This window comes from Monocercomonoides exilis, assembly GCF_001643675.1.
Source record: "Monocercomonoides exilis strain PA203 chromosome Unknown scaffold4-2303458, whole genome shotgun sequence".
In the NCBI taxonomy this organism is placed as follows: Eukaryota; Preaxostyla; order Oxymonadida; family Polymastigidae; genus Monocercomonoides; species Monocercomonoides exilis.
Window position 1 is genome coordinate 2,015,074 of NW_027150549.1, and position 24,760 is coordinate 2,039,833.

At 40.2% G+C, this 24,760-nt stretch overlaps 7 protein-coding genes across 7 annotated transcripts; 4 read left to right on the top strand and 3 right to left on the bottom strand.

The window, feature by feature from the left end:
* Nucleotides 1-179: 179 nt before the first annotated feature.
* On the top strand, nt 180-5,975 carry MONOS_10317 (putative WD repeat-containing protein 19; the record flags this gene model as incomplete). The annotated part of the gene is made up of 3 exons (XM_067862758.1): nt 180-343; nt 405-947; nt 1,082-5,975. The coding sequence occupies 3 exons, from the start codon at nt 180-182 to the stop codon at nt 5,811-5,813; spliced, it is 5,439 nt and encodes a 1,812-aa protein (XP_067734920.1). The 3' UTR covers nt 5,814-5,975.
* Nucleotides 5,976-6,040: 65 nt separating this feature from the next.
* MONOS_10316 (uncharacterized protein) lies at nt 6,041-10,361 on the top strand (the record flags this gene model as incomplete). Its single annotated transcript, XM_067862757.1, has 1 exon — nt 6,041-10,361. The coding sequence occupies one exon, from the start codon at nt 6,041-6,043 to the stop codon at nt 10,196-10,198; it is 4,158 nt and encodes a 1,385-aa protein (XP_067734921.1). The 3' UTR covers nt 10,199-10,361.
* MONOS_10315 (putative ATP-dependent RNA helicase dbp6) lies at nt 10,314-12,881 on the bottom strand (the record flags this gene model as incomplete). Its single annotated transcript, XM_067862756.1, has 1 exon — nt 10,314-12,881. One exon carries the CDS (start codon nt 12,879-12,881, stop codon nt 10,389-10,391), a length of 2,493 nt encoding a protein of 830 aa, XP_067734922.1. The 3' UTR covers nt 10,314-10,388.
* Nucleotides 12,882-13,155: 274 nt separating this feature from the next.
* MONOS_10314 (pre-mRNA-splicing factor RBM22/SLT11) lies at nt 13,156-14,590 on the top strand (the record flags this gene model as incomplete). Its single annotated transcript, XM_067862755.1, has 5 exons — nt 13,156-13,176; nt 13,254-13,283; nt 13,333-13,420; nt 13,479-13,654; nt 13,715-14,590. 5 exons carry the CDS (start codon nt 13,156-13,158, stop codon nt 14,414-14,416), a joined length of 1,017 nt encoding a protein of 338 aa, XP_067734923.1. The 3' UTR covers nt 14,417-14,590.
* Nucleotides 14,591-15,217: 627 nt separating this feature from the next.
* On the bottom strand, nt 15,218-15,451 carry MONOS_10313 (uncharacterized protein; the record flags this gene model as incomplete). Its single annotated transcript, XM_067862754.1, has 1 exon — nt 15,218-15,451. One exon carries the CDS (start codon nt 15,449-15,451, stop codon nt 15,218-15,220), a length of 234 nt encoding a protein of 77 aa, XP_067734924.1.
* A 725-nt stretch (nt 15,452-16,176) lies between these two features.
* On the bottom strand, nt 16,177-17,400 carry MONOS_10312 (uncharacterized protein; the record flags this gene model as incomplete). The annotated part of the gene is made up of 5 exons (XM_067862753.1): nt 16,177-16,195; nt 16,572-16,662; nt 16,856-16,898; nt 16,979-17,211; nt 17,280-17,400. 5 exons carry the CDS (start codon nt 17,398-17,400, stop codon nt 16,177-16,179), a joined length of 507 nt encoding a protein of 168 aa, XP_067734925.1.
* Nucleotides 17,401-21,366: 3,966 nt separating this feature from the next.
* Nucleotides 21,367-24,672, top strand: MONOS_15945 (uncharacterized protein). The gene is made up of 7 exons (XM_067868848.1): nt 21,367-21,432; nt 21,493-21,651; nt 21,695-21,973; nt 22,042-22,397; nt 22,591-22,681; nt 23,071-23,627; nt 23,866-24,672. The coding sequence occupies exons 2-7, from the start codon at nt 21,522-21,524 to the stop codon at nt 24,073-24,075; spliced, it is 1,623 nt and encodes a 540-aa protein (XP_067734926.1). The 5' UTR covers nt 21,367-21,432; nt 21,493-21,521; the 3' UTR covers nt 24,076-24,672.
* Nucleotides 24,673-24,760: the final 88 nt, after the last annotated feature.

The following is a 24,760-nucleotide window of genomic DNA, read 5'->3' on the forward strand; positions in this document are numbered from 1 at the left end:
TTATTTTCAAAAATTCTTTAATATTGGAATCTGTCATAAGAATAAAACAGCTCATTTGAACATTCCATTTCACAAGTCAAAGAGTTCTTTTTTTTGATGAAAATTTCCTAACAAATGAGTATTTTTTATTCGTCATTTTCGTTTCATGTACCATTCTTATTTTTTGAGCATAAACTGTTATGAAGAATTTATTCACTATTCCATCTTCTGTGAATGGAAGAGGCGGAAAAATTCTTATGTCATGGCATCCAATGTCAATATACATTGCTGTGTGCGGTAGCAATTGTGTTGTTCACTTATTTCACAGAAGTGGTAATGAAATAGCTTCTTTTACTCTCCCAAGGTTTGCGAATTTTAATTAAAGTATAATTTTCCTGTACATATATAAATGATGTTTTTTGAAGCGCTTGCTTACAAATTGATTGGGATAAAGATGGTGAGTATTTGGGTGTTCTGCCATCTTCGTCTACATCTATCATTCTTTACGAGGCATCAACAAAAGAGCAAATAAAAATTGATTGTGGATCAGTGGCTTCGTTTATGTGTTGGTCAAAAAATGGTCCTTTTCTTGCTATTGGTACAGAAAACGGAAATCTAATAATTTATAATAAAATTCTTCATCGTAAGAACATTATCAGAGGAGTCTTCACAAAGCGCATTCGTTGTGGATGTTGGAACTCTCGCAATTTGCTTGCATTAGGATCTGATGAGCATCGAATTTGCGTTGTGAACTCTGAAGGGAAAAGTGTTAAAACATTTATGAGAGATAACGGAACAGAAGAGATGGAATGGGGAGATGTTATGAGCACTGGAGCAACTCAAGGTGATGTAAAGGAGCAAAGCTTAGTGGCTGTTGATCCAAAGGGCATGATATGCATTTACTTTAAACTGGAGCAAGAGATTATCATTGAATTGACTCAAACTTTTGGGAAATTAAATTCAGTCAGGTTTCCTAAGCTGAAACTTCACTTATTTTTGTTTCATTAATGATGAATATGTTTCTTTTTTTATAAAAACAATATTTGATATGAAATTCTAATATGTTATTAATGGATAAACTTCGTTTTCGTCTTTATTATAGATGGTTTGGGAATGGATACCTTTATATTGCCTATGAATCTGGAACGATCCTTGTTGTTTCGACACACCCATCAGAAATCTCTAAAGTTATTCGGAGATTAACGCTTTTCAATCAACGACTCGTTGGATTTGCACTGCCTCCTCCATCACGGCCTGGGATGATTGCGCTTGCTGGGGACACTTCAATCAAGTTTCTTTCACCTGACACTTTTCAGGACATGCCCTCAGAACGCATCCCCTTCGGCACAGGCTTCGGCGCCCCGACTGGAGTGAGCTGGTCGCCAGACGGGCAGATTGTAGCAGCTGCAGCATCTGAAGGCTCTCTTTTGACTTTTATCGCGAACTTCCCCACACTCCATGCCACATACAGCAACCTGCTGGCGTACCGTTCGTCTCTGCGGGAGATCAGCGTGGTGGATGTGGCTGAGTGGGGCAGCGGCACTACGCCGACGGATGCGCTGGTGATTCCTGTGGAGCCTGAGCCTACAATGCTGTGTGTGGGGCCAGGGCACATTGCGGTTGCGATGAACAACCACGCGTGGATCTACCGCTTCTTCGCGAAGGAGGAGAAGTCGTTCCTGGTGTTCGACAGAGACTACTCTGGATCTATCAAGCAGATGTGCATCAACGCGACACACTTTGCTGTGCTGATCGATTCCCGTGCGTATGTTATCGAGTTGGCTCAGAACACTCAGAATTCTGCTGCTCCATCAGCTTCAGCCACTCCATCGCCTTCTCCTCCTTCTCCACTTTCCCCACCTTCATCTTCAAGACAATCTTCTTCTTCTTCTTCTTCAACATCAAATGCCTCTCAATACCGCCTTGTAGAGAAAGGTTTGCGAGTGTTTCCTGAGCGAGGCGAAACAGCCGACGTGACAGCAGTAGCGCTGTGTGCAGACTTCCTCATCTACACCACGTCGTCTGGGAACATCGTCTACCACTCGCTGCTCGACTGGGGCGAGATCAACAACTACCGCTGCCCGACAGGCATCCGCAGCATCACCCCAAACACCATCGGCACACGCGTCGTCTGCTTCGACGTGGACTCGAAAGGATTTGTCTACTCTCCCATCACTGACGCCACCCTCCCTCTGCCCTCTGGAACACCCTTTGCTGAGACTGTGCTGTGGGATCAGTCAGACGCAGGGGTGTTTGTGGTGAAGACGGCATCGCGGCAGGAAGTCACCACAATTGTCTGCTCACCCGACATGTTTGGAGGCGCACGGGTTGTTTCAGCGGGAGTGACAACTGTGCCACCTTACATGAATGTGGTAGCAATACACAGCGGATACATCCACTTCCAGTCTCCCTCAGGCGAATTGTTCCGCACCCAGCTGCAGTCGCACAACCACCTCATTCTCGCTGCCTCTGCGGCGTCTGCGTCGGAGATCTCACACGACGTTGCCCTGCGCTGCTTCGAGCAGTGTATGGCGCTGTTCCGGCTGAAGGACGCGTGGAGTGTGCTGCTGAAGATGCACGACAGGCAGGCGATGGAGCGCTTTGCGCAGGTGGCGCTGCATCTCTTTGACATTCCTTATGCCACGCGCGCCTACCGCATACTTGGCGATGTGTCGATGGTATGTTTTCTGCTGCGGCTGAGCAACTGCGACGACAAGAACCTGCTCAGCGGATACATTGCGCTCCTCCACGGCGACACCGATCAGGCGCAGCGGTTCTTCCTGAACTCGACGAATCCTGTGGCTGCCCTCGACATGCGGTGCGACACACTGCAGTGGGAGCAGGCGCTGCAGCTGGCGAGGCAGCTGGCACCAGAGCGCATCCCGTTCATCTCAGCTGAGTATGCCCAGCAGCTGGAAGTCAGGGGAGACTTCACAAAGGCATCGCAGCTCTACAAAAACGGGCTGACGGGCGGTGCGAACCCGACACACGATGCACTCTGCAGAGGAGGAATAGCACGGACAGCCATCAGAACAGGCGAGGTGCGAAAGGGCGTGGAGATGGCGGTGTCGCTGGGGAGCAGCGGAATCTGCTTGGAGTGTGCAGGAATCTTGGAGTCAATGAAGCTGACAGATGATGCAGCTTTCTTGTTTGAAAAAGGTGGAATGATTGAGAAGGCTGTGGAATTGTACTTGTCCACACGCAATTTGAGGGCGGTGCAGCCATTGATGAAGCAGATCAAGACTCCTCGACTGCATCTCAGGTTTGGAAGAGAAATGGAAAACGAGCGGCGATACGAAGAAGCTGTTGCAGCGTATCTTGTTGCAGGCGATTTGGGGAGTGTAGCCAGATTGTACATTGCCACAAACAACCTTCCTGCTGCCTTTGACTTGGTGCGTAACTCGCGCAGTGCAGAGGCAGCGCGCCTGCTGTCTGCACATTGCATCAAAGAGGAGATGTTTGGAGAGGCGATTGAGTTTCTGGTGGTGGCAAAGTGCTTCAGAGAAGCAACAGATGTGGCTAATGAGCACAACTGCATGGATTCGCTGGTGGAGGCGCTGATACACGCGGACGAGGACTTTATTGCGCGAAGAGAAGAGAAGAAGAAAGAAGAGGAAGAAGCTAAGGAGAAGAGGAGAGAGGAGAAAGAGAAGAGGAGGAGAAAAAGGGAGATGCTGCTTAAGAGAGGCATTGTTCCGGAGAATGCAGATGCTGATTTGCAGGATGAAGACGAGAGTGACGAAGAAGATGACGACGAGCAAGACGGCAGCGGGAGGCGCTCGAAGAACTGGAAGCAGCGGAGGATGGAGCAGCTGCGGCGGAAGAGAGGCAAAGACGAAGACGAGCAGGATGCGTTTGTGCCTCCAGAGGAGTATTCGAAAGCAGCGAAGTTTTACGAGGCGAAAGGCGACATCAGCAAAGCGGCAGAGCTGTTTGCGCGGGCGGGGCAGTTCCATCGGTCGGTGAAGTACCATTTGCAAGTGGCATCGCGGGAGTCGATTGTGTCGATGATTGAGATTGTGGGCAAAGCGAAGAGCAACCTGCTGGACGCAATGGTCGAGTCGTTCTTGCTCAATCCAGTCATCAAGACGAAGAACGAGGACGGGAATATGACGACGCAGAAGGCACCTGTGCTGCCAATCGACCTCTTCCGCTTCTACATGGCGATCGGGAACATGAAGCAGGCGGTGCACTCCGCACTGTCTGTCTCAGCGAAGGAGATGGACAACAAGAACTACAAAGCAGCCAGAGACTTCCTCTTCCACACAGAAACAGAGCTGAGGTCGAAGGCTGTGGCTGTTCCCCAGTCGCTGTCGAGGATGCTGAATCTGATACACAGCTACTTCCAGGCAAAGCAGTGGGTCAACCGCAAAAACGACTTCTTGGCTGCACGGCTGCTTATCCGGTGTGCCAAAAACATCTCCAAGTTCTCCTCGTTTGCTGTGCCCATCCTCACCATGACTGTCATGGAGTGCCACCGCGCAGGGCTGAAGAAGAGCGCCTTTGAGTATGCCAGTCTGCTGATGCAGCCGCAGTATCACGAGCAGATCGACGAGAAGCGGAAGAAGCCGATTGAGCAGATTGTGCTGAAGTCCAAATCACCAGTTGACTGCCCAGAGCCCTTCACGCCATGCCCTGTCTGTGCCACACACATTCCAGAGTCGTGTCTGTTGTGCTCGACGTGTCAGAGCCAGATTCCGATGTGCATTGTGTCTGGGCTGCACATGGTGAGGAGCGACTACTGCGAGTGCCCCAGCTGCCACTACCCGTTCCTCCTCTCTGCAGCACACGCCTATTTCAACGGAGAGAACGGCTGTCCTCTCTGCGATGCGTCCATTGTGCCTGAGCATCTCTGTCTGGTGACTGAACCCACAATCCCATTCGGCCCTGCAAATCGATCGCCGTTTGGACAGCCCTCAGACGAGGAAGAGATGGACGAGGCAGGCGAGGCAGGGATGATGGGCGAAGGAGGAGAAGACGGAGGAGGAGGAGGAGGAGGCAGCGGCTCTGAAGGAGATTCAGCCCCGAAAAAGCCAGAGCCAGTGAGACTGTCGCATTCGCAGCGCTCAGACACGAATTCTCCACTGGTGGCGTATCCAACAGCGCTGAAGCGGCCGATCTCGCAGCATCCAGAGACGATTGAGGAGTCTGTCGACAACACGATGAGTGCAGGCGAGATGCCTCTGTTCAATGCACTCCAGAGCCCATCGGCAGATGTTGTGCAGAATGAGTCGCAGGATCTGCTCAAAAAGAGAGAGAAGTCGCCTTCGACTTCGTCGCTTATCACACTCGTCGAAGGGAAAGACGTGTCTGTTGCACCGTCAAGCAGCCCTGCTCCGTCTGATCATTCTCCTTATCCTCAACAACAACAGACACAACCACAACAGCAGCCACAGCAGATGGCTCCTCCACAAATTGCTCCGCCGATTCTCATTCAGCCTCCGCAGGTTGTTGGAGAAGGCATCTCTCCAAGTGAAGCTGGGGAAGATTATGGAGCAGAAGGAGATGGAGAATGGGAAGGAGAAGAAGAAGGCGAAGGCGAAGAAGAGTACTACGAAGAGGAAGAACAACAGCAGGGCGATTTGGAACAAGAAGATTATCAACAGTCGCCTCAGATTCAGATTATAACCAGCCAGCCACAGGGAATGATTCAGGTGCTGTCTCCACACGATGCAGGAGAACAGACATTTGAAGAGGGAGACAACGAAGAGTATGAAGAAGGGGAAGAAGAATATGAAGGTGAAGACGACGGATCTGGTGGAATGATTTCTCCTGACGATCCACTTGCTGCTCTTGTGGCTGCAAATGGAAAAATTGATGGAATAGAAATTTAAGTTCATTTCATAAAATCGATCACATTCACGCATTTCACTGTTCACTTTCCACGAACCTCTGTCATATCGTTCTTAACGCTTAATTGTTTTATTTTTATATTTTTGTAATGAAGCTTGGAACAGCAACTGTTTTCTGTTATCAAAACTTTGATCTTCTTTTTCCATAGTTTAATTTTTTGTTACATAATACTCTTCTCTTCGAGCTTCATTGCGCTTTAATAACGTAGATGCACATGACGTTTGAAGAAAAGCATGATAAAATACCTTCAGAAAGTAGAGATAATTCTCATCTTTCAATTCTTCAGTTGTACGATTTAATGGATATATCTCCAAAAAAAGTCAAAAATGACTTGTTCAATTATCTGTTAGACAAGATGAAAACATTATTGGAAAGCTTGACTATTGAACAACAGGATAATTTGCTTCGACTTTCGGTTCCTCAATTAATGAACGATCATCTTTCACCAATACCATTAGCACTTCTTGAAAAACGTCCAACAGCTGCAAGAGCGGATGTTAAACAACTAATCATTTCAAATCCTGGATTTTTATGGAAAATTCCTGCTGCGGCTAGAGCGTATATATTTGAAAATGATATTCCTTTATTTGAAGCTGTTGTTTGCACAGAAATACGACGTTTTTGCTCTGAAATTTCTATAGCATGCATGCAAATTGATGTTCTAGACATTAAAATTTCGCAATATGTTCGGGAAAACATGCCTTCGCTTGTTTCAATTCAAGATTCGTTATCTGAATCTCAAACATTATTCAAACATCTTCTTGATCTTCTTTTGCGAATTGATGAGCTCGAGATTTTGCCGCGCAATGCACTTGCATCACTAAGAAGAACGTTTGCATCTCCTGCTTTTGGAAGGCTATTCTCTTCATCAGGCTCAAATGAAGGAGGAGCTGCCATGTTTGGATCAAGTGATCCTCTTTCAACGTGGTTTTCATTGCTTGATTCTCTGGATGCAGCAACTCCGGATAAGCGGCAAGCTCTCAGCGGGTTTGTCTCTCAACTTCAAGCAAATATATCCGGACTTCTTCCTGCAACAGCACAAAATTCTTCACACACTTCACCTTATTCTGCAACATCTGCACTTCACTCGACATCTTCTTCATTGATGCAACAGCTGCGTCTTTTGCACCATCTTTCACTGTATGTTTCTGATCTTTCTCTTCGCGTGTCCGTCTTCCGCATGATTTCTGGCATCATTCCTCTTCCAACAATCCGCGTGCTCCCATCTTCTTCCTATCCGTCTCGCCCTCAGCACAGCAAATCTCATTCTTTGCCTTCGGTTTCTCTTCTCTCTGCTGCTGCTTCTGTTACTGCTAGTGGTGTTGCGCCTTCTTTTGCAGCAAACCAGTCTGTGTCCTCGTCTGTGCTTTCTGCGCAGAACGATCCGAGAATGCAGAATGCGCTGGTGGTTGTGTCTTTGGGCGAGGAAGTGGCACACATTGCGCGTTTGAAGGAAAAGGAGGTGAAAGGAAGGCCAGAAAGAGAGGAGAAAGAGAGGAGGAGGAAGGAGGAGGAAATGGAGGCCGTGCGGCTGAAGGGCCAGGCTGAGCCGCAGCTGCATCAAACAGATAATTCTTTGGCTGATCCGTCGCTGCGCCTTCGGATGTGCTCACTGTCTCAGCTGTATTTGCACGTCATTCCTTTGCTTGTGGAGTTTGCTACTTCGAATTCCACACCAGGAATGGAGCTGTTGAAGGAAAACGATGTGAATCTTGTTTCCAACGTGGCTGCTGCACAAGAGCTGATTCTTGTGCATTTTCTGTCTCTTCTTAAGGACCTCCTCCAATACACTTCAACATCGTCTGCTCCTCCTTTTTCCTCATCTTCAGTGTCTTCACACTTCTCATCTCATTCGTCTTATCCAGCTCACTCGCCTTCTGCTTCTCCTCCGCCATTCCCATTCCCATCGCCTTCACCTTCACCCTCTCCTCCTCCTCTGTCTTCTCCAAATCCTTCCTCCTCTTCCTCTTCTTCTTCTTCATCTTCTTCCACACACACAGTCACCTCTGATTTGTCTTCGAATCCTTGTCTTAAATTCTTCTTCCAATACAACAGGAATCCTCTGGGTGTATTCCTTCTTTCACCTTCTTCTCCTCTTCTCAGTCTTGTTAGTCGTTTTGCTCCTCACTTCCCCTGGTTTTTCTCATCACTTCTGTCCATCCTCTTTTCATTTCCAGCATTTAATCCTTTCAACACATCAGCTTCTTCCTCTTCTACTTCTGTGCTGCAGACGCCTTCTTCATTTCTTCCTGCACCAATGTCTGCCTCAAACTCTTCTGGCTCGTCTTCTTCGCTTCCTTCTCTGTTTGCCTCGTGCATCGGATGCATATTCTCTTCTCTGCTTCTTCCTCTTTCTCTTTCCTCAACAGCTGCACTTCACTGTGCAATGTGTGTGTTGGCTGTGTTTCATGTCAAAGGCACCTTCGATTTGGGATGCCGCGAAGCTTGCAGAGCAGCTCTGAAGGAGATGGAAATGGCGAGAAAAGAGAAAGAAGGGGGGAAAAGAGCAGAGAAGGAAGGAGAAAACGGAGATATGCAGTCGAGTCTTGACGCTAATAAAGTAATGAAAAGCGAAGAGACACCAAGTTTAATGAAGGAGGATCCAGATAATGTTTATGTGAAGGACATCAAACAGGAGATAGAAGACTTTCGAAGCAAAGGGATGGAGACAGAAGATAGCAGCGAGCCTATTCTGTCTGGCGAGAAGAAGAGCAGCGAACAAGAAAATGTTCATGTTGAGGAAATGAAGCACATGATTTTTGATGCAAAGCAAGCTGCTGGTTGTGATGAAGGAGAAGAGGCAGGAAAGGAGAATCCGTTCAAAGACAAACAGGACGGAAGCTCTTCGCTGCCTTTCTTTGCGAACACTCAAATAGGGCAGCAGCAAAACCAGCCAAAGGGAGTGTATTTGTATGACCTGATGTTGGATCTGGTAGGCTCTGGCTATTTGAGGACACAGCAACTAGATGTGGATGCCTCGTTTAAAGAAATAATTCGTGATTCAATTCGGAAAAAGGGAGAGAAGAAAAAGAGAATGGTGAAATCAACCCATTCGTCTCCAAATAATGAAGATAATAGCAACCATCCAGTGAAATCTGACACTTCATCTGAACTTGCAGAGAAAGCTGAGAAATCAGATACAGATTTATCCACAGTGAGTAGACAAAGTGGCAACATTACAAATGAAAAGGCAAAAGAGAATTCATCGCAGTCAATGGTGAAGGAGGAAGAAGATAAGTTTTCTGCTCTTGATGAAGAGGAACTTGTTGATGATCTCTTTGGGAAAAGTGATGACGAGGAAGATGAAGCTGATAAGCCGAGTGTGAATGTGAAGAAAGAAGAAAGCAACTTGTCTTTGATGAATGGCACAGTATTACAAGATACAAAGCCGAAAATTGAAAATAAAGAAACAATTGTCAAAGAAGAGCCAAATATTGCGCCTTCGCCTTTAAATGCCCAAAACTCAACTACTTCTCAAGCACCAGCTGATTCTCAAGCAGCTGACAGCAAACCCAAAATACGCCCAGCTCCAACCCGACCTCAGCGGCGGGTGATTCCGAAAAGGCCGTCGCATCCGATTCTTCCGCAGAGGCCTCAGTTTCAGGCGCAGTCAGAAGGCATCCAAACAGGCTTTGGCAGTCAGAGCTCTTTGGCTCCGTCTCCATTTCATCCAAACACTTCGTCTGAGCCGACTTCACCGCCTGCATGGACGCCTGCACAGGCAGGAGCAAAGACAGCTTCTGATTCAGGATCTGTTGAAAAGGCACCAAGGGCACAGAGAGCTGCTGGGATGAAGCTGCTTGATGAAGAAGAAGAGGAAGAAAGCGAGATTGAGTTCTCTGATGAGTCGAGTGATTCAGATCTGTTTGGTGAATATGATGACTCAGACACACAGAAAGAGGTAAAGCCTCCGCCTGTTGTTGAGAAGAAGAGACTGAGAATTGAAAGAGAAGAAGCAGAAGCCGAATCGAAAGAGAAGAAGCTGCAGGCTTTCGGATTTCTGGAAGAGCAGGATGCGAAGGATGAGGAAAGCGAAGAGGAAGAAAATGAAGCAGAGAAGGATGCACAGAAGAAAAAATGGGAGCTTCTTGATTTTCTGGGTGCAGATCATCCGCTTTCTCATCGCTCAATAAACTCCTCCAGCACACTTGCTGTTACATCGCTCTCAACGCTGCCTTCTTCCATCAGGCCATTCATATTTCTCCCAACAAAGCAACTTCTTGCTGTTCTCCTGAAACTTATGGAAGCCACACCAGATCGAAGTCGTGCAAAGGAAAATGCTGGAGGAATGCCACCCCGTTCACACACTCCTCATCACAGAAGACGTGAGTCTTTGCCTTCTCAGTCACTTCACAGACCATTTTGAGGCGGTTCATTGCAACTTGCGTGTGCTTTATTTTTTGGTATTTCTTATTAATTTGTAATAAACTTAATTTATAAATAAAAGAAATAATAATCTTATTTTCATTTCAAAAAAATCATTTTTTTTTCCTTTCAAAATCAATAAAATAAACAAGAGCACTTGAAAATATTATAAATGTTTTGTGAAGTGAAGTTTAGTGAGCCAATTTATCTGATTGCTTTTCTTCAGATAGATCGTGAAGTGTCTTTTTCACCTTTGCCCTCAGGCACTCATCCCACTCAAACGGCTTGTATATCTTTTTCACCTTTTTCCCTTCTGATCTCTTAACCACAACATCCATCCGTTTGAATGTGTAGAACTGCTCTTCGCTGAGAATGGTCACTGCATCGCCTGGCTGTCCTGCACGTGCCGTTCTTCCCATTCTGTGCACATACGTCGCAGCTGAAGGAGGCATATCGTAGCAGACAACGAGGCTGATTGAAGGCACATCCAGCCCACGCGCCATCGCATCGGATGCGATCACCACATTCAGCGCCCCGCTGCGGAGAGCTTCTGTCACTGCGACTCTTTCCTTCTGGCTCAGTTCTCGGCTGAAGTGCACGGTGCGCAAAGGAATGGTTATTTTTGGATCTTTGGTAGGAGACGTCTTCTGAGCTGTTGATGCTTTTGATGTTTCAGCAGATGCCTCCTTGTGATGTGAATCGCTTTTTGTTTCTTTCTTTGAGTCCTTTTCCTTTTCAGAGACTGAATCTGAATCTGAATCTGAATCTGAGTCCGAGTCCGAGTCTGAGTCAGAATCTGAATCAGAGTCTGAAGAGCTGCTGCTCTCTTCATCTTTTTCAGTTTCTTGTTCTTCATCAACTTTCCTTCTCTTCTCTCCATGTGCTTCTGTAGATGAAGACTGTGCATGCAGCCTTTGTTTAGCAGCATCGATGAAAAGTGTCTCATCAACTGCTCCAAACAATTGGAGGAAACGAGACAGAATCTGCGCTGTTTCAACTTTATTGGTAAACACCAACACAGTCTTCTTTGGCAGATTTTTCGTAATTGAACCATCGGATTTTGAGGAAGATGAAGAAGAGGAAGAAATTGAGCCTGTTTCCTGCCTTAGGAAATATGGAATTAACATTTGTTGCTGTTGTGGTTGTATCCCTTTTTTACTATTTCGCTGCTGTTCAGCTGCAATTTTTGCAAGTGTGCTCATTGGAGTTCCGTTAATCCCTGATAGCCATCGGTACAAGATGTGCAAGAGCATTAAGGGCTTTTCTGAATCTGATCTTGTCGTAATTACATATTCATTCAGCTCTGCAGGCAAATAAAATAAAATGCTCGAGCGCTGTGAAGTATCTGAACTTTTTGCTTTTTCTTTCGATTCTTCTTCTTTTTGTTTTGTGGAAAGCATCGAGTCTTTCCCTTCGCTCCTTTTCTCCATTTTTTGCACCCCAGCTGCCCCCACCTGCTTGTAATTAGGGAACGCTGCAGACGGTGATATGAGGATAGGTGTATCAAGTCGGAGAGATGCAAATCTTGATGGATCCTGTGCGAGTGTAGCAGAAAACAGCAGAGTGCGAAGCGGTCGTTGAGTGAAAGATGATGCAGATGTGGCGCATGAGGCATCTGTGGTTAGCTGTGACGCATAGCCTTCCAGCAACGCTGAATCATCTGTCTGTATCCATGAGAAGTGATCAGCACGCATTTTTTCGGTAGGTGCAGAAGGAGCAGAAGTGGACAGTGTAAAGAGAGAAGCCGCTGTTGATGAATCTTCTTCTGTTGTGCTTTGAATTACTGCAGCATCCGCATGATGTGTATCCGTCTTTGCTGAGCAAGAAAATGGGTTGCATGACAACGTTGTAAGTGTATTTATTATTCGTTCAAAAGATAAATCGTCTTTCGAAGAAGAAATACCATCGAAGGTTGGCTGTTCAGATGCTACTGGATATGGACTGGAAAAAAATAAAGCCTTTTCTGCATCTTCCATCTTTAAATCAACTGAGAACGTTTGAGCATCCTCTGGATCATCTTCTTTCTTTCTTTGAGCAGATATATTTTTAATTTGATTTGTTTTTTCATTTCTTCTTTCCTTCACAGACGTTGTATCTTTCTTCTGGTGAGGATTGTTAACTTGTGCAGATTTCTTTGTGTGCGCAATCTCTTCACGTATATGATTGGAGGCCAGTGACTTTGATTGCATTGATGCATATATTGCATCAATCCATCCATGAAATTCATGATTCATAAGTCTGTCGGCTTCATCAATAACAAAGTATTCAAGTCGTGAAAGAGAAAACCCTGGAGTATGATTAATATGATCCACAAGACGCCCAGGAGTTGCAACGACTATGTCTGCAGGAGGAGTAGCAACTCCAGATGTTGATTTTGCTTTGCTTTTTCCAACTAATAATGCTTGTTCATCCAAAAAAGACGATGTTCCAGTTGCGCAAGCAACTCTCAGGCCAAGTTTAGAACAAAATGGCTCGAAAACACTTGTAACTTGTGATGCAAGTTCCCTTGTTGGAACAATGATCAATGCATGAAGAGCATGATAATGCAGTTGAGATAATCCTTGAACAATAGGAACCACATATGCCAATGTTTTTCCACTTCCAGTTGGAGAACTGACGCACACATCACCCCAAAGAGAGTCCATATGACTTACAAGAATAGAAGAAATGACAAGTTGTTGCATTGGAAAAAAAGAAAAAATTTTCATCTCATCTTTGAGAGTAGAGATAATTGAAGGATGAAAATCGAAAAAAGTTAATGGACAATTCTCTTCTCTGGGATCAAAATGATCTTCATGAGCCCATGTGAACATCAGAGAACAAAAAATGAAAAATAATGTTTGTTTATTCTGAAAAATAAATATTGGGAAACAAAAATTAAGATCATATTTTGGAGGATATTTGCCGTGAATGAGTGAAGCAATAGACTTTCCTATATTGTGTAACACTTGCCTAGGAATGAGTGCAAATATTCGCATGGTTTGCATAACTTTAATATTCTATTTCTCAAAAAGTGAAATTTTTTTAAATTTTTATTAATTTCCTATCTTTGACAGACAAAAGAACCATTTGGAAAGGAGTGCAAGGTTTGTAACTTCATGCATGTGGAAATTTTTCATTCTTCTATTATATTAGATTTGTCAAAAACCATTTAACGTTTATAGATGGAAACCTAAAATTCCCGATGGAGATGCTCGATATAAAAAAACTGAAATTTGCCCTGGTATGCAACATATCGTCTATAAGATAATTAACTTGAAAAAAATTAAAAATTTTTTCAGATTGTGCAAAAGAAAAGAATGTTTGCCAAACTTGCCTTTTGGATCTAATGCATGGGCTTCCGGTCCAAGTTAGAGATAGTTTATACAGTGGAACTGGAGGAGTTGAAGCATCTGATCCTTCTGTTCCAAAATCAGTTGTAAATATTGATTATCATTTTGCTTTGAATCGGATGAGGGTATTTATTTATTAATAAATATAAATTTTTTCATCAGAAATACTGTTATAAATTTATCAGGAAGAAACTGAACCGGGTAGCGGAGAAAATAAAAAGGCTCCTTCACTTATATCTGAGCCCGTTAAAGATGCAATTGCTGCTCTTTCACATTCAACGCCTTATTATAAACGAAATAAAGCACATATATGCTCGTTTTGGGTAAAGGGAGAATGCAAGCGAGGTGATGAATGTCCATATTTGCATGAAATGCCTAAAACTGGTCCATTGTCAAAGCAGAACTTCAAGGATCGATATTTTGGTGTTGATGATCCGGTGGCAGAGAAGATGCTGGGGAAACTGAAGGAAAATGGAACGCTTCCTCAAACAACTTCTCGTTCTGCTGTTTCGGATGTATTTACTCCTCCTTCTGATGGGACCATAAAGAGCATATGGATTGTTGGAATTGAAGAGTCTGGAAGGAAGAAAGAAGAATGCGAAAAGGCAATAAAGGAAGCCTTCCAAAGATTCGGGGCGATAGAACGAGTTTACTATCTGACAGGGAAAGCAAGTGCTATTGTCACGTTTGTCAGTCGCAGCATAGCTGAAGCAGCGATGGTAAAGATAAGAGAAGAGGGCAAAGGCAGAGCAGCTGTCCCGTTTGAAGGCAAGGAGATACGCATTCGGTGGGGCCAAGCATCAAAGAAAGATTCAAAGCCGGTTTCTGCAAAGCCATATTCTTCAATGGATCCGTCATATTTGGGAGGAAGAAAAGATTACGATTGAAAAATGCAACGGAAATGAAAGTGTTCCGTATTTAAAAAAAGACGAAGAAGAATTTTAATTTTTTTGTTATATTTTTATTAAAGTTGTTTTTTCACTTCATTTCTTTAATTTTAAAGGCAATAAGCCGAAAGAATAAACATTTCACCGAAGCGCAAACATTCAACAAAATGAATATCTGCTAATATCCCTGTCAATTGGAAAGTTAAAGTCATTTTTATTTTTATTAATATATTAATAAATGGTGAAAAATTCAAAAAAATTCTAAGTGATAAATTGAAACATTCTATTAGATCATGTATCAATTGTAAATATTTAAAAACACAGCAAAAGTCAAATTAAATAGAGGATTTATTCATTATAATAAATTTATGAATTACAGGTTCTAAACGATAATTCATTTATCATCATCATCTGCAAACTCCAACAATAAAATTTCAGATTCCCAAAAAAAAATGATGTCTGGCTCTTGATTTATCTTTTATTCCCTTCCCTTCCCTTCCCTTCCTTTCCTTTCCTTCTCTTCCTTCTCTTCCCTTCCTGTGTGGAGGCACACCCTGCCAAATTGAAAGGAGCAATCCCCAGCCAAAAGATGGCAGATGGAACAGATCAGAAACAATTCCAAAGTGTCTCCTCTTCTCCACCATCTCCTTTCCTCATTTCATTCTCTTTCATTCACTTTTATCATCTTTTATCATCTTTATCATCTTTATCATCTTTATCATCTTTATCATCTTTTATTCACTTTTATTCACTTTTATTCACTTTTATTCACTTTTATCGTCTTTATCATCTTAATTGCCTTTATCCCTCACACACTTCCTTCCAGTCCTCCTTCTGCGCCTCCAGCTCCAGACAGCCCAAGCACGCCCACTTCCCTTTCACCCCTTCTCCTTTTCTCTCTCCTTTTCTCTCTCCTTCTCCTTCTTTTTCTTTCTCTCCCTCTTTCTCTCCCTCTTTCTCTCTTTCTCCTTCTCTCTCTCCTTCTCCCTCGCACCCAAACACAAACACCCTTCCTCCGCTGTGTGTCAGCTGCATCCATCACCCGCCAATCACAACAGATCCCAAATCCCAAATAAATATTGCCAAAAAAGAAAGAAAAAGAAAAAAGAAAATATAAATTCAATAGATTTCATTCATAAATCCCCACAACAAACATCTCCCCCCCCTACAAAATATATGCAACAAATCAAATTCTTCCAAAGATTCAATTCCTCTCTCTCTTTCTCTCTCTCTCTTTCACTTTCAAAAATAAAAAAAAGATACATACCAGCAAGCGTTCTTTCCCTTCTGCGTCTTCTGCAAACCCGACTGTCCCAAACAGCCCTGCCTTCTCCTTCCCCAACTTCAGCCGGCTGTCCTCCATGTGGAACACTTCGTGCATCTCTGACTCCTGCTGCTGCCCAAACAGCATCCGCGGCGATGATGATGGCAACAGCAATGATGATGATGATGATGATGATGATGTCGATGATGATGATGATGATTCACTTTCAGCTGGCTTTCGAAACCATCCAAACAGAGATGAAAACAGCCCTTTCTTTTCTGTTCTCTCTTCTTCCCGCCCTTCATCCTTGTTCCCCTCTTTCTTCTTGCATTCTGCTTCTGACAATGCCTTCAAATCCTGCAAATCTTCTTCTCTGTCCCTTGAAGATGAAGAAGATGGTGATGAAGAAGATGATGATGATGATGTTTCTTCAGTCTTGGGAATCCTCCAGATGTGCAGCGTCCCACTTTTCCCAAATGCCGATATGACATTGCTTTCAACTGAAATCGCCACAGCTGCCAACCAGCAACACCCACAAACATCACACAAACATCGCACAATCCCAACACACACGCAATGAACAGTAAACGTCCAGCCACAAGCAACAAAATGAAGGAGTTACATAAATAAATAAATAAATAAATAAGAAAAGAAAAGAAAAAGAAAAGAAAAAGAAAAGAAAAAAAGACTCCCCAATAAAAAAAATCATCTGCCCACTCGATAAATATTTCCATCTTCACTTATCCAGCAGATCTCCCTTCAAATATTAATCTCACAAACTCCACACAACAAAATTCTATTCTTTTAACTTCATTTAGCTTTTGCCTCTCTTCTCTTTCTCTTTTTCTTTCTCTTTCTCTTTCTGACCTTCCTTGAATCCTCAACACATACAATATATTATGCATCGGCTCCCGTATTTGCTTCGGTTGTATTCCCCCACACATGTTCCGTCCTGCACATTCCACAGCCTGATAATCGTCCCCTGAATGGTCCCAATTCATAAATGTGCAACAATGTCGCAATAATTATAAAAATCAGAATCAGAATTGAAATTGAAATTAAAATTAAAATTAAAATTAAAATTGGAATCAGAATTAGAATCAGAATTTAAATGATCAATATCAAATATGTGCTTTTCCAAATATGACATCAACTTGTTTCCTTTTCCTCCAAACCTTTTGTCCAGCTGTAGCAAGCAGCTCTCCATCTTTTGAAAGACTTAATGCAGCAACTGGTCCATGATTGTGTGCTTTGAATGTTCTGTTATCGTTTATATTCGTATTTCTACTTATTCGCACCTCCATCGGCTTTCCACTTGAATCATCCGTACTGCTGCTTCCAATATTATCAGACCCTTCAATGCACGATGTCTTATAACCAATATTTATTAATGCCACATCTCCTTCAGTCGATGGGAGTGAAATAGCAAGCCAGCAAGGCGAGTTTTTGTCGATAGCATTAGACCTTGATAACATTGGCCCAAGTGCTGTGTTTTGTGCTGTAAATGGAATGTGGTTTTTGTAATCGTCAGCTAAATTTATATTAAAATAATAATAATAAAGAAATGCATTTTCATAGATTGAATGTTTTTTCTCATACAAAAGTTAAATCTAGAAAGATATTTGCCATTAAGATTGAACACAGCCACATAATCTTCATGAAACACCACAATGCGCTCCTTGTTCAAAGCGATATGCACAGGTTTATCCTTAATATTCATAATTACTATAAATTCTTTTATTACATATGAATAGGTTTTTATCTTAAATTTAGTTGTTGAATCATTCACTGTTTGAGTGCAATAGCCAATAACACCGCTGTCCACGCAATGTGCAACACATAACACAATCTCTTGAGAATCATTAGAATTATTTTCAGCTATCGGAAAACTTCTTCTCCAAATAAATAAATGTGTGCAAACATGAATAAAACTTGTCTTTAGTGAAAATGTCGCGTACAACAATTTTTTCCGTTTCAAATGTTAATATCCTAGAAGTAAATGCTCTATAACTCCAACTTGTTGGTCGTATCTTTTCAATTTTCGAGCACATTGTCAGCCTTTAAAAAATGAATTTTAACTCTATTCGTAAATTGTTTAAATTTGTGTTTTTATTTTTTATAAGTAAATTTATGTGCAAACTATATATATGTTCGTTGTGAGATGTAAAGTATATGTCAATACCCAACCAACCAACGAAAAAAAAAAGATGAGGATCAAGCACCTATTATTTTTTTCAGCATGCAGGAGACGTCATATTAATCCAGCAATTCTCCTTCAAAATTCATTCTATCAATCATTTTTCAAATTTTTACAGATTTTCCTCTGCCTTTGAAGTGCTTTGAGCTTTGTTTCTTTTGACTTTTTTTATTCCCTGGCCTGGATTTAATGATTTGGCAAAAATGGCTTTTAAGAGTTAATTATTTGTTTATTGTTTCTGTTATTTCTTAATTCGCATATCCATCTTCTATATTTTATGTTTTGCATGGTGTTGAATGGATCTTTATTTAGAACGATTTGAAAAATCGTTTTTTTGTTTTAATGAAATAAAATTATTTATGGGGGATTTAATTTTTATAATGGGTTCTATTAAATTTTTCATATGAATTTTTTTGATGGAATCTTTGAACAAAGGTTTGCCTTTTTATTTTTCTTTTAATTTGTTTTATTTATTTTATTGTTAAAATTTTTAATCATTCGTTTTTTGCGTGTTTAAAAGATGTTAATAATCTTTGCAGCAGTGAGATAACTTCTTATTTCAAGAAGATATTTATTTCATCATATCAAATTGTACAAAATGAAAATGCAGTTGAAAAAATCATTCAAAAGTTCAATGAATCTTTATCTCTCACAACGGATGAACAAATAGCAAACAGTGATTCTGAAACAATTGATAATTTAACAGATTGCTTAAACTGTTTTTGTTGTTGGGCAGATCAGCAAAGGTTATAATTTCTCATTTGATCTTTTATGGATGAATAATATTTTGATTCTTTTCGTCTGTTATTTCTTTCAAATCAATATTCAGATTAACTGTTGGAGTGAACATTGGAGAAATTATAAAAAAAGAAATACAACGAATTATCATTTCAGTAATGAACAATAAAAGAAAAGAAAATGAACCTCCGTTGTCATTTTCTTCAACTTCTTCATCTTCATTGTTGAATAATCCAGTAACTTGTTATCATGAATCATCTCTTCTTTCACCTACTGCAGTGGAAATGTTCAAAAAACATGAAAAGGAACAACCACCACTTATCGATAAATCAACTTGTTCATCCAGGCACAATCAACTTCAAATAGATTCTTCTTTGAAGAGAAAGTGGGATGTTCCAAAATCTCAAAGAAATATAGAAATGGAGAATCCTTTTAACTGTTTTCTGGAAATTCGAGGAAAAATTAAAGAAATGTTATTCACTCAACTTGGAAGCAGATATTTTCAAAAATGTTTATGTTCGCTAAAATGCTCAGCTATTGGAGGAAAAAGGAAACAGTTATTGAACATGAAATATCAGGATAATTTCGAAAATGACAAAAATTCAGATGAGTTCAAATTAGAACAAGCTATTTCAATGAGCATCGATGAAATCAAAGATGAGCTTAATGAACTTTGTATAAATCAGTTTGGGAATTATGCCATTCAGGAAATCTGGCAAAATTGCTCTTTTCATAATAAAGAAAAAATACTTTCTCTGCTGGAGGAGCACTTGATAAAGTTGAGTTGTGACGAACATGGGTCCAGAGTTGTCCAAAGGATAGTTGAAGACTCGGAGCATTCATTACGTTTATGGATCGGGAAAAGAATTATTCCAGATTATTTTAACATTTTGCTTAACAATAATGGGGTGTATGTTGCATTGAGCATTGCGGAAACGTGGAGTGAAGAAGAAAAAGAACCTGCAATTCGGACGGTCTGTTTTCATATAAAGGAGATCTTGGAAGATCAATGTGGATTCGCAATAGTGCAAAAGTTAATTCAGCTGTCTTCTCCAAAGCAAAAATGCCAAATTATCACCTCAGTTCTTCCTCAAATAAACGTTGTGGATGTGGCAAAAGATAACAGGAAAAACTGTTTATTAGCGGAATTTTTGATGTTGAAAGGTGATAAAAAAGACATGTGTGATTTCTTTTTATTAGAAATTAATTTCTGCATTATTGTTTTTTTTTGACTTTTAGTTACAGATACACAAGAGAAAAAATAATATCTTCTCTTTTGCCAAATTTTTTGGAGTTGTGCTTCAACGAAGAATCTTTTGTTCTAATGGAAATTGTTGTTTTGAAATCCGATAAGAAAAACAGACTTCGAATAATTACACAATTGAAGAGAACAAACTCCTTTCTGCATTTATTACAAAACCCTTTTGGATACAACATTTATTTGGAATTGTTGTTGTTTTGTGACAATAATACCGCAAAAAGAATATACAAAGACACTTTATCAGAAGCAAAAGGAGACATTGTAGAGGAATTACAACAAATATTGATATTTATTGAAAAAGTGATTGAAACAAAAACCTCTGGACACAATCAAATATTTGATAATATTACAAAAAATATGTTAGCTTCACACAAGAGAAGATTACAAAATCACCGTTACTTCAATACAAGATCATCAATCAAAATAAATAGATCACTTTTGCAAAAAAATATAACCAGTTCGGACTCTTTCTCAAAGAATAAACTAACTCTTTTTTCATTTGATTCTATCGAAAAAACGCCATCTTCAATACCAATTTTACCTCCCCCTCCCCCTCCACCTCCTCCATTGCTTTTTTTTCATCAACCTTTATCATCATCAACATTGCCTCCACCACCTTCAATTATCCAGAAGTCCCAAAATGTCAAAATAGTTAAAACTTCTGTTAATCTTCTTCATCTTCCACCACCACCTCCTCCTCCTCAACATTTGATTTTCAAAAAAGAAATAACAAATTTTAAACAATGAAAGAAATTTATCTTCATTTCAACTTGTTTTAAATGTGAATTTTTTTTCTTATTGTTCTTTTTTTTTTTCTTATAGATAATTAACTTAAATTGAAAAATGATTTTTGTTTCATCATTAAAAATTGCTTTTGTAATTCCATTAAATTTGAATTCATACAAACATTTCCCCTCAAATTTATTTTATTTTTTTTACATAAATTTAAAAGAAACATTTTTGCTTCTTTAACATTTATTCTGTTTTTCACAATAAAATATGATATTTTTATGGAATATAAATCATTTGAAATTTCAACAAATTTCAGCGAATTTTTTCAAAATATAACAGTATTTTATTTTGCAACTTAAAATAGATATTAATTATTCCGAACCCATAATATAAATTATAAAAACCATAAATAATAAAAATTCAACAAAAATACAAACAATAATTTGACCACCACAAAAAAGAAAAATGTCAAATGAACATAAGGAAAAATTAATAAACAAAACACTCTTTTCAAATCTTTTGATTAGAAGAAATATCATCAATTGCAGAATTAAGGAAAGCCATTTTTGCCAAATCATTAAATCCAGGCCAGGGAATAAAAAAAGTCAAAAGAAACAAAGCTCAAAGCACTTCAAAGGCAGAGGAAAATCTGTAAAAATTTGAAAAATGATTGATAGAATGAATTTTGAAGGAGAATTGCTGGATTAATATGACGTCTCCTGCATGCTGAAAAAAATAATAGGTGCTTGATCCTCATCTTTTTTTTTTCGTTGGTTGGTTGGGTATTGACATATACTTTACATCTCACAACGAACATATATATAGTTTGCACATAAATTTACTTATAAAAAATAAAAACACAAATTTAAACAATTTACGAATAGAGTTAAAATTCATTTTTTAAAGGCTGACAATGTGCTCGAAAATTGAAAAGATACGACCAACAAGTTGGAGTTATAGAGCATTTACTTCTAGGATATTAACATTTGAAACGGAAAAAATTGTTGTACGCGACATTTTCACTAAAGACAAGTTTTATTCATGTTTGCACACATTTATTTATTTGGAGAAGAAGTTTTCCGATAGCTGAAAATAATTCTAATGATTCTCAAGAGATTGTGTTATGTGTTGCACATTGCGTGGACAGCGGTGTTATTGGCTATTGCACTCAAACAGTGAATGATTCAACAACTAAATTTAAGATAAAAACCTATTCATATGTAATAAAAGAATTTATAGTAATTATGAATATTAAGGATAAACCTGTGCATATCGCTTTGAACAAGGAGCGCATTGTGGTGTTTCATGAAGATTATGTGGCTGTGTTCAATCTTAATGGCAAATATCTTTCTAGATTTAACTTTTGTATGAGAAAAAACATTCAATCTATGAAAATGCATTTCTTTATTATTATTATTTTAATATAAATTTAGCTGACGATTACAAAAACCACATTCCATTTACAGCACAAAACACAGCACTTGGGCCAATGTTATCAAGGTCTAATGCTATCGACAAAAACTCGCCTTGCTGGCTTGCTATTTCACTCCCATCGACTGAAGGAGATGTGGCATTAATAAATATTGGTTATAAGACATCGTGCATTGAAGGGTCTGATAATATTGGAAGCAGCAGTACGGATGATTCAAGTGGAAAGCCGATGGAGGTGCGAATAAGTAGAAATACGAATATAAACGATAACAGAACATTCAAAGCACACAATCATGGACCAGTTGCTGCATTAAGTCTTTCAAAAGATGGAGAGCTGCTTGCTACAGCTGGACAAAAGGTTTGGAGGAAAAGGAAACAAGTTGATGTCATATTTGGAAAAGCACATATTTGATATTGATCATTTAAATTCTGATTCTAATTCTGATTCCAATTTTAATTTTAATTTTAATTTCAATTTCAATTTCAATTCTGATTCTGATTTTTATAATTATTGCGACATTGTTGCACATTTATGAATTGGGACCATTCAGGGGACGATTATCAGGCTGTGGAATGTGCAGGACGGAACATGTGTGGGGGAATACAACCGAAGCAAATACGGGAGCCGATGCATAATATATTGTATGTGTTGAGGATTCAAGGAAGGTCAGAAAGAGAAAGAGAAAGAAAAAGAGAAAGAGAAGAGAGGCAAAAGCTAAATGAAGTTAAAAGAATAGAATTTTGTTGTGTGGAGTTTGTGAGATTAATATTTGAAGGGAGATCTGCTGGATAAGTGAAGATGGAAATATTTATCGAGTGGGCAGATGATTTTTTTTATTGGGGAGTCTTTTTTTCTTTTCTTTTTCTTTTCTTTTTCTTTTCTTTTCTTATTTATTTATTTATTTATTTATGTAACTCCTTCATTTTGTTGCTTGTGGCTGGACGTTTACTGTTCATTGTGTGTGTGTTGGGATTGTGTGATGTTTGCGTGATGTTTGCGTGATGTTTGTGGCTGTTGCTGGTTGGGACAGCTGTGGCGATTTCAGTTGAAAGCAATGTCATATCGGCATTTGGGAAAAGTGGGACGCTGCACATCTGGAGGATTCCCAAGACCGAAGAAATATCATCATCATCATCATCATCATCTTCTTCTTCTTCTTCTTCTTCTTCTTCTTCATCTTCTTCACCATCTTCTTCATCTTCATCTTCAAGGGACAGAGAAGAAGATTTGCAGGATTTGAAGGCATTGTCAGAAGCAGAATGCAAGAAGAAAGAGGGGAACAAGGATGAAGGGCGGGAAGAAGAGAGAACAGAAAAGAAAGGGCTGTTTTCATCTCTGTTTGGATGGTTTCGAAAGCCAGCTGAAAGTGAATCATCATCATCATCATCGACATCATCATCATCATCATCATCATCATTGCTGTTGCCATCATCATCGCCGCGGATGCTGTTTGGGCAGCAGCAGGAGTCAGAGATGCACGAAGTGTTCCACATGGAGGACAGCCGGCTGAAGTTGGGGAAGGAGAAGGCAGGGCTGTTTGGGACAGTCGGGTTTGCAGAAGACGCAGAAGGGAAAGAACGCTTGCTGGTATGTATCTTTTTTTTATTTTTGAAAGTGAAAGAGAGAGAGAGAAAGAGAGAGAGGAATTGAATCTTTGGAAGAATTTGATTTGTTGCATATATTTTGTAGGGGGGGGAGATGTTTGCTGTGGGGATTATGAATGAAATCTATTGAATTTATATTTTCTTTTTTCTTTTTCTTTCTTTTTTTGATAATGTTTATTTGGGGCTTGGGATCTGTTGTGATTGGCGGGTGACGGATGCAGCTGACACACAGCGGAGGAAGGGTGTTTGTGTTTGGGTGCGAGGGAGAGGGAGAGAGAGAAGGAGAGAAAGAGAAAGAGAAAGAGGGAGAGAAAGAAAAAGAAGGAGAAGGAGAGAGAAAAGGAGAAGGGGTGAAAGGGAAGTGGGCGTGCTTGGGGTGTCTGGAGCTGGAGGCGCAGAAGGAGGACTGGAAGGAAGTGTGCGAGGGATAAAGGCAATTAAGATGATAAAGACGATAAAAGTGAATAAAAGTGAATAAAAGTGAATAAAAGTGAATAAAAGATGATAAAGATGATAAAGATGATAAAGATGATAAAAGATGATAAAAGATGATAAAAGTGAATGAAAGAGAATGAAATGAGGAAAGGAGATGGTGGAGAAGAGGAGACACTTTGGAATTGTTTCTGATCTGTTCCATCTGCCATCTTTTGGCTGGGGATTGCTCCTTTCAATTTGGCAGGGTGTGCCTTCACACAGGAAGGGAAGGGAAGGAAAAGAAGGAAAAGAAGGGAAGGGAAGGGAATAAAAGATAAATCAAGAGCCAGACATCATTTTTTTTTTGGGAATCTGAAATTTTATTGTTGGAGTTTGCAGATGACGATGATAAATGAATAATCAAAAAGAAAAAATGGTTGTATGTTTGATTTTCTTGTTGAAGCATTATTATCATATTTACATCGTTTCTTTCTTTCTTGTTTGTTATTATTTGAGATTTGGATTGCTTTTTTTGTCAATTTTTGCATTTTGTATTCATTTTTTGAAATGATTCAAACAAAAAATAAAAATAAAAATATAGTTTATGAAAATTATCAATTTATTTTTGTGAATTTTCAAAAAGTTATCAAAACGCAAAACATTGATGATTCAATTGAAAAAAGACGTTGTCTTTACCTTTAA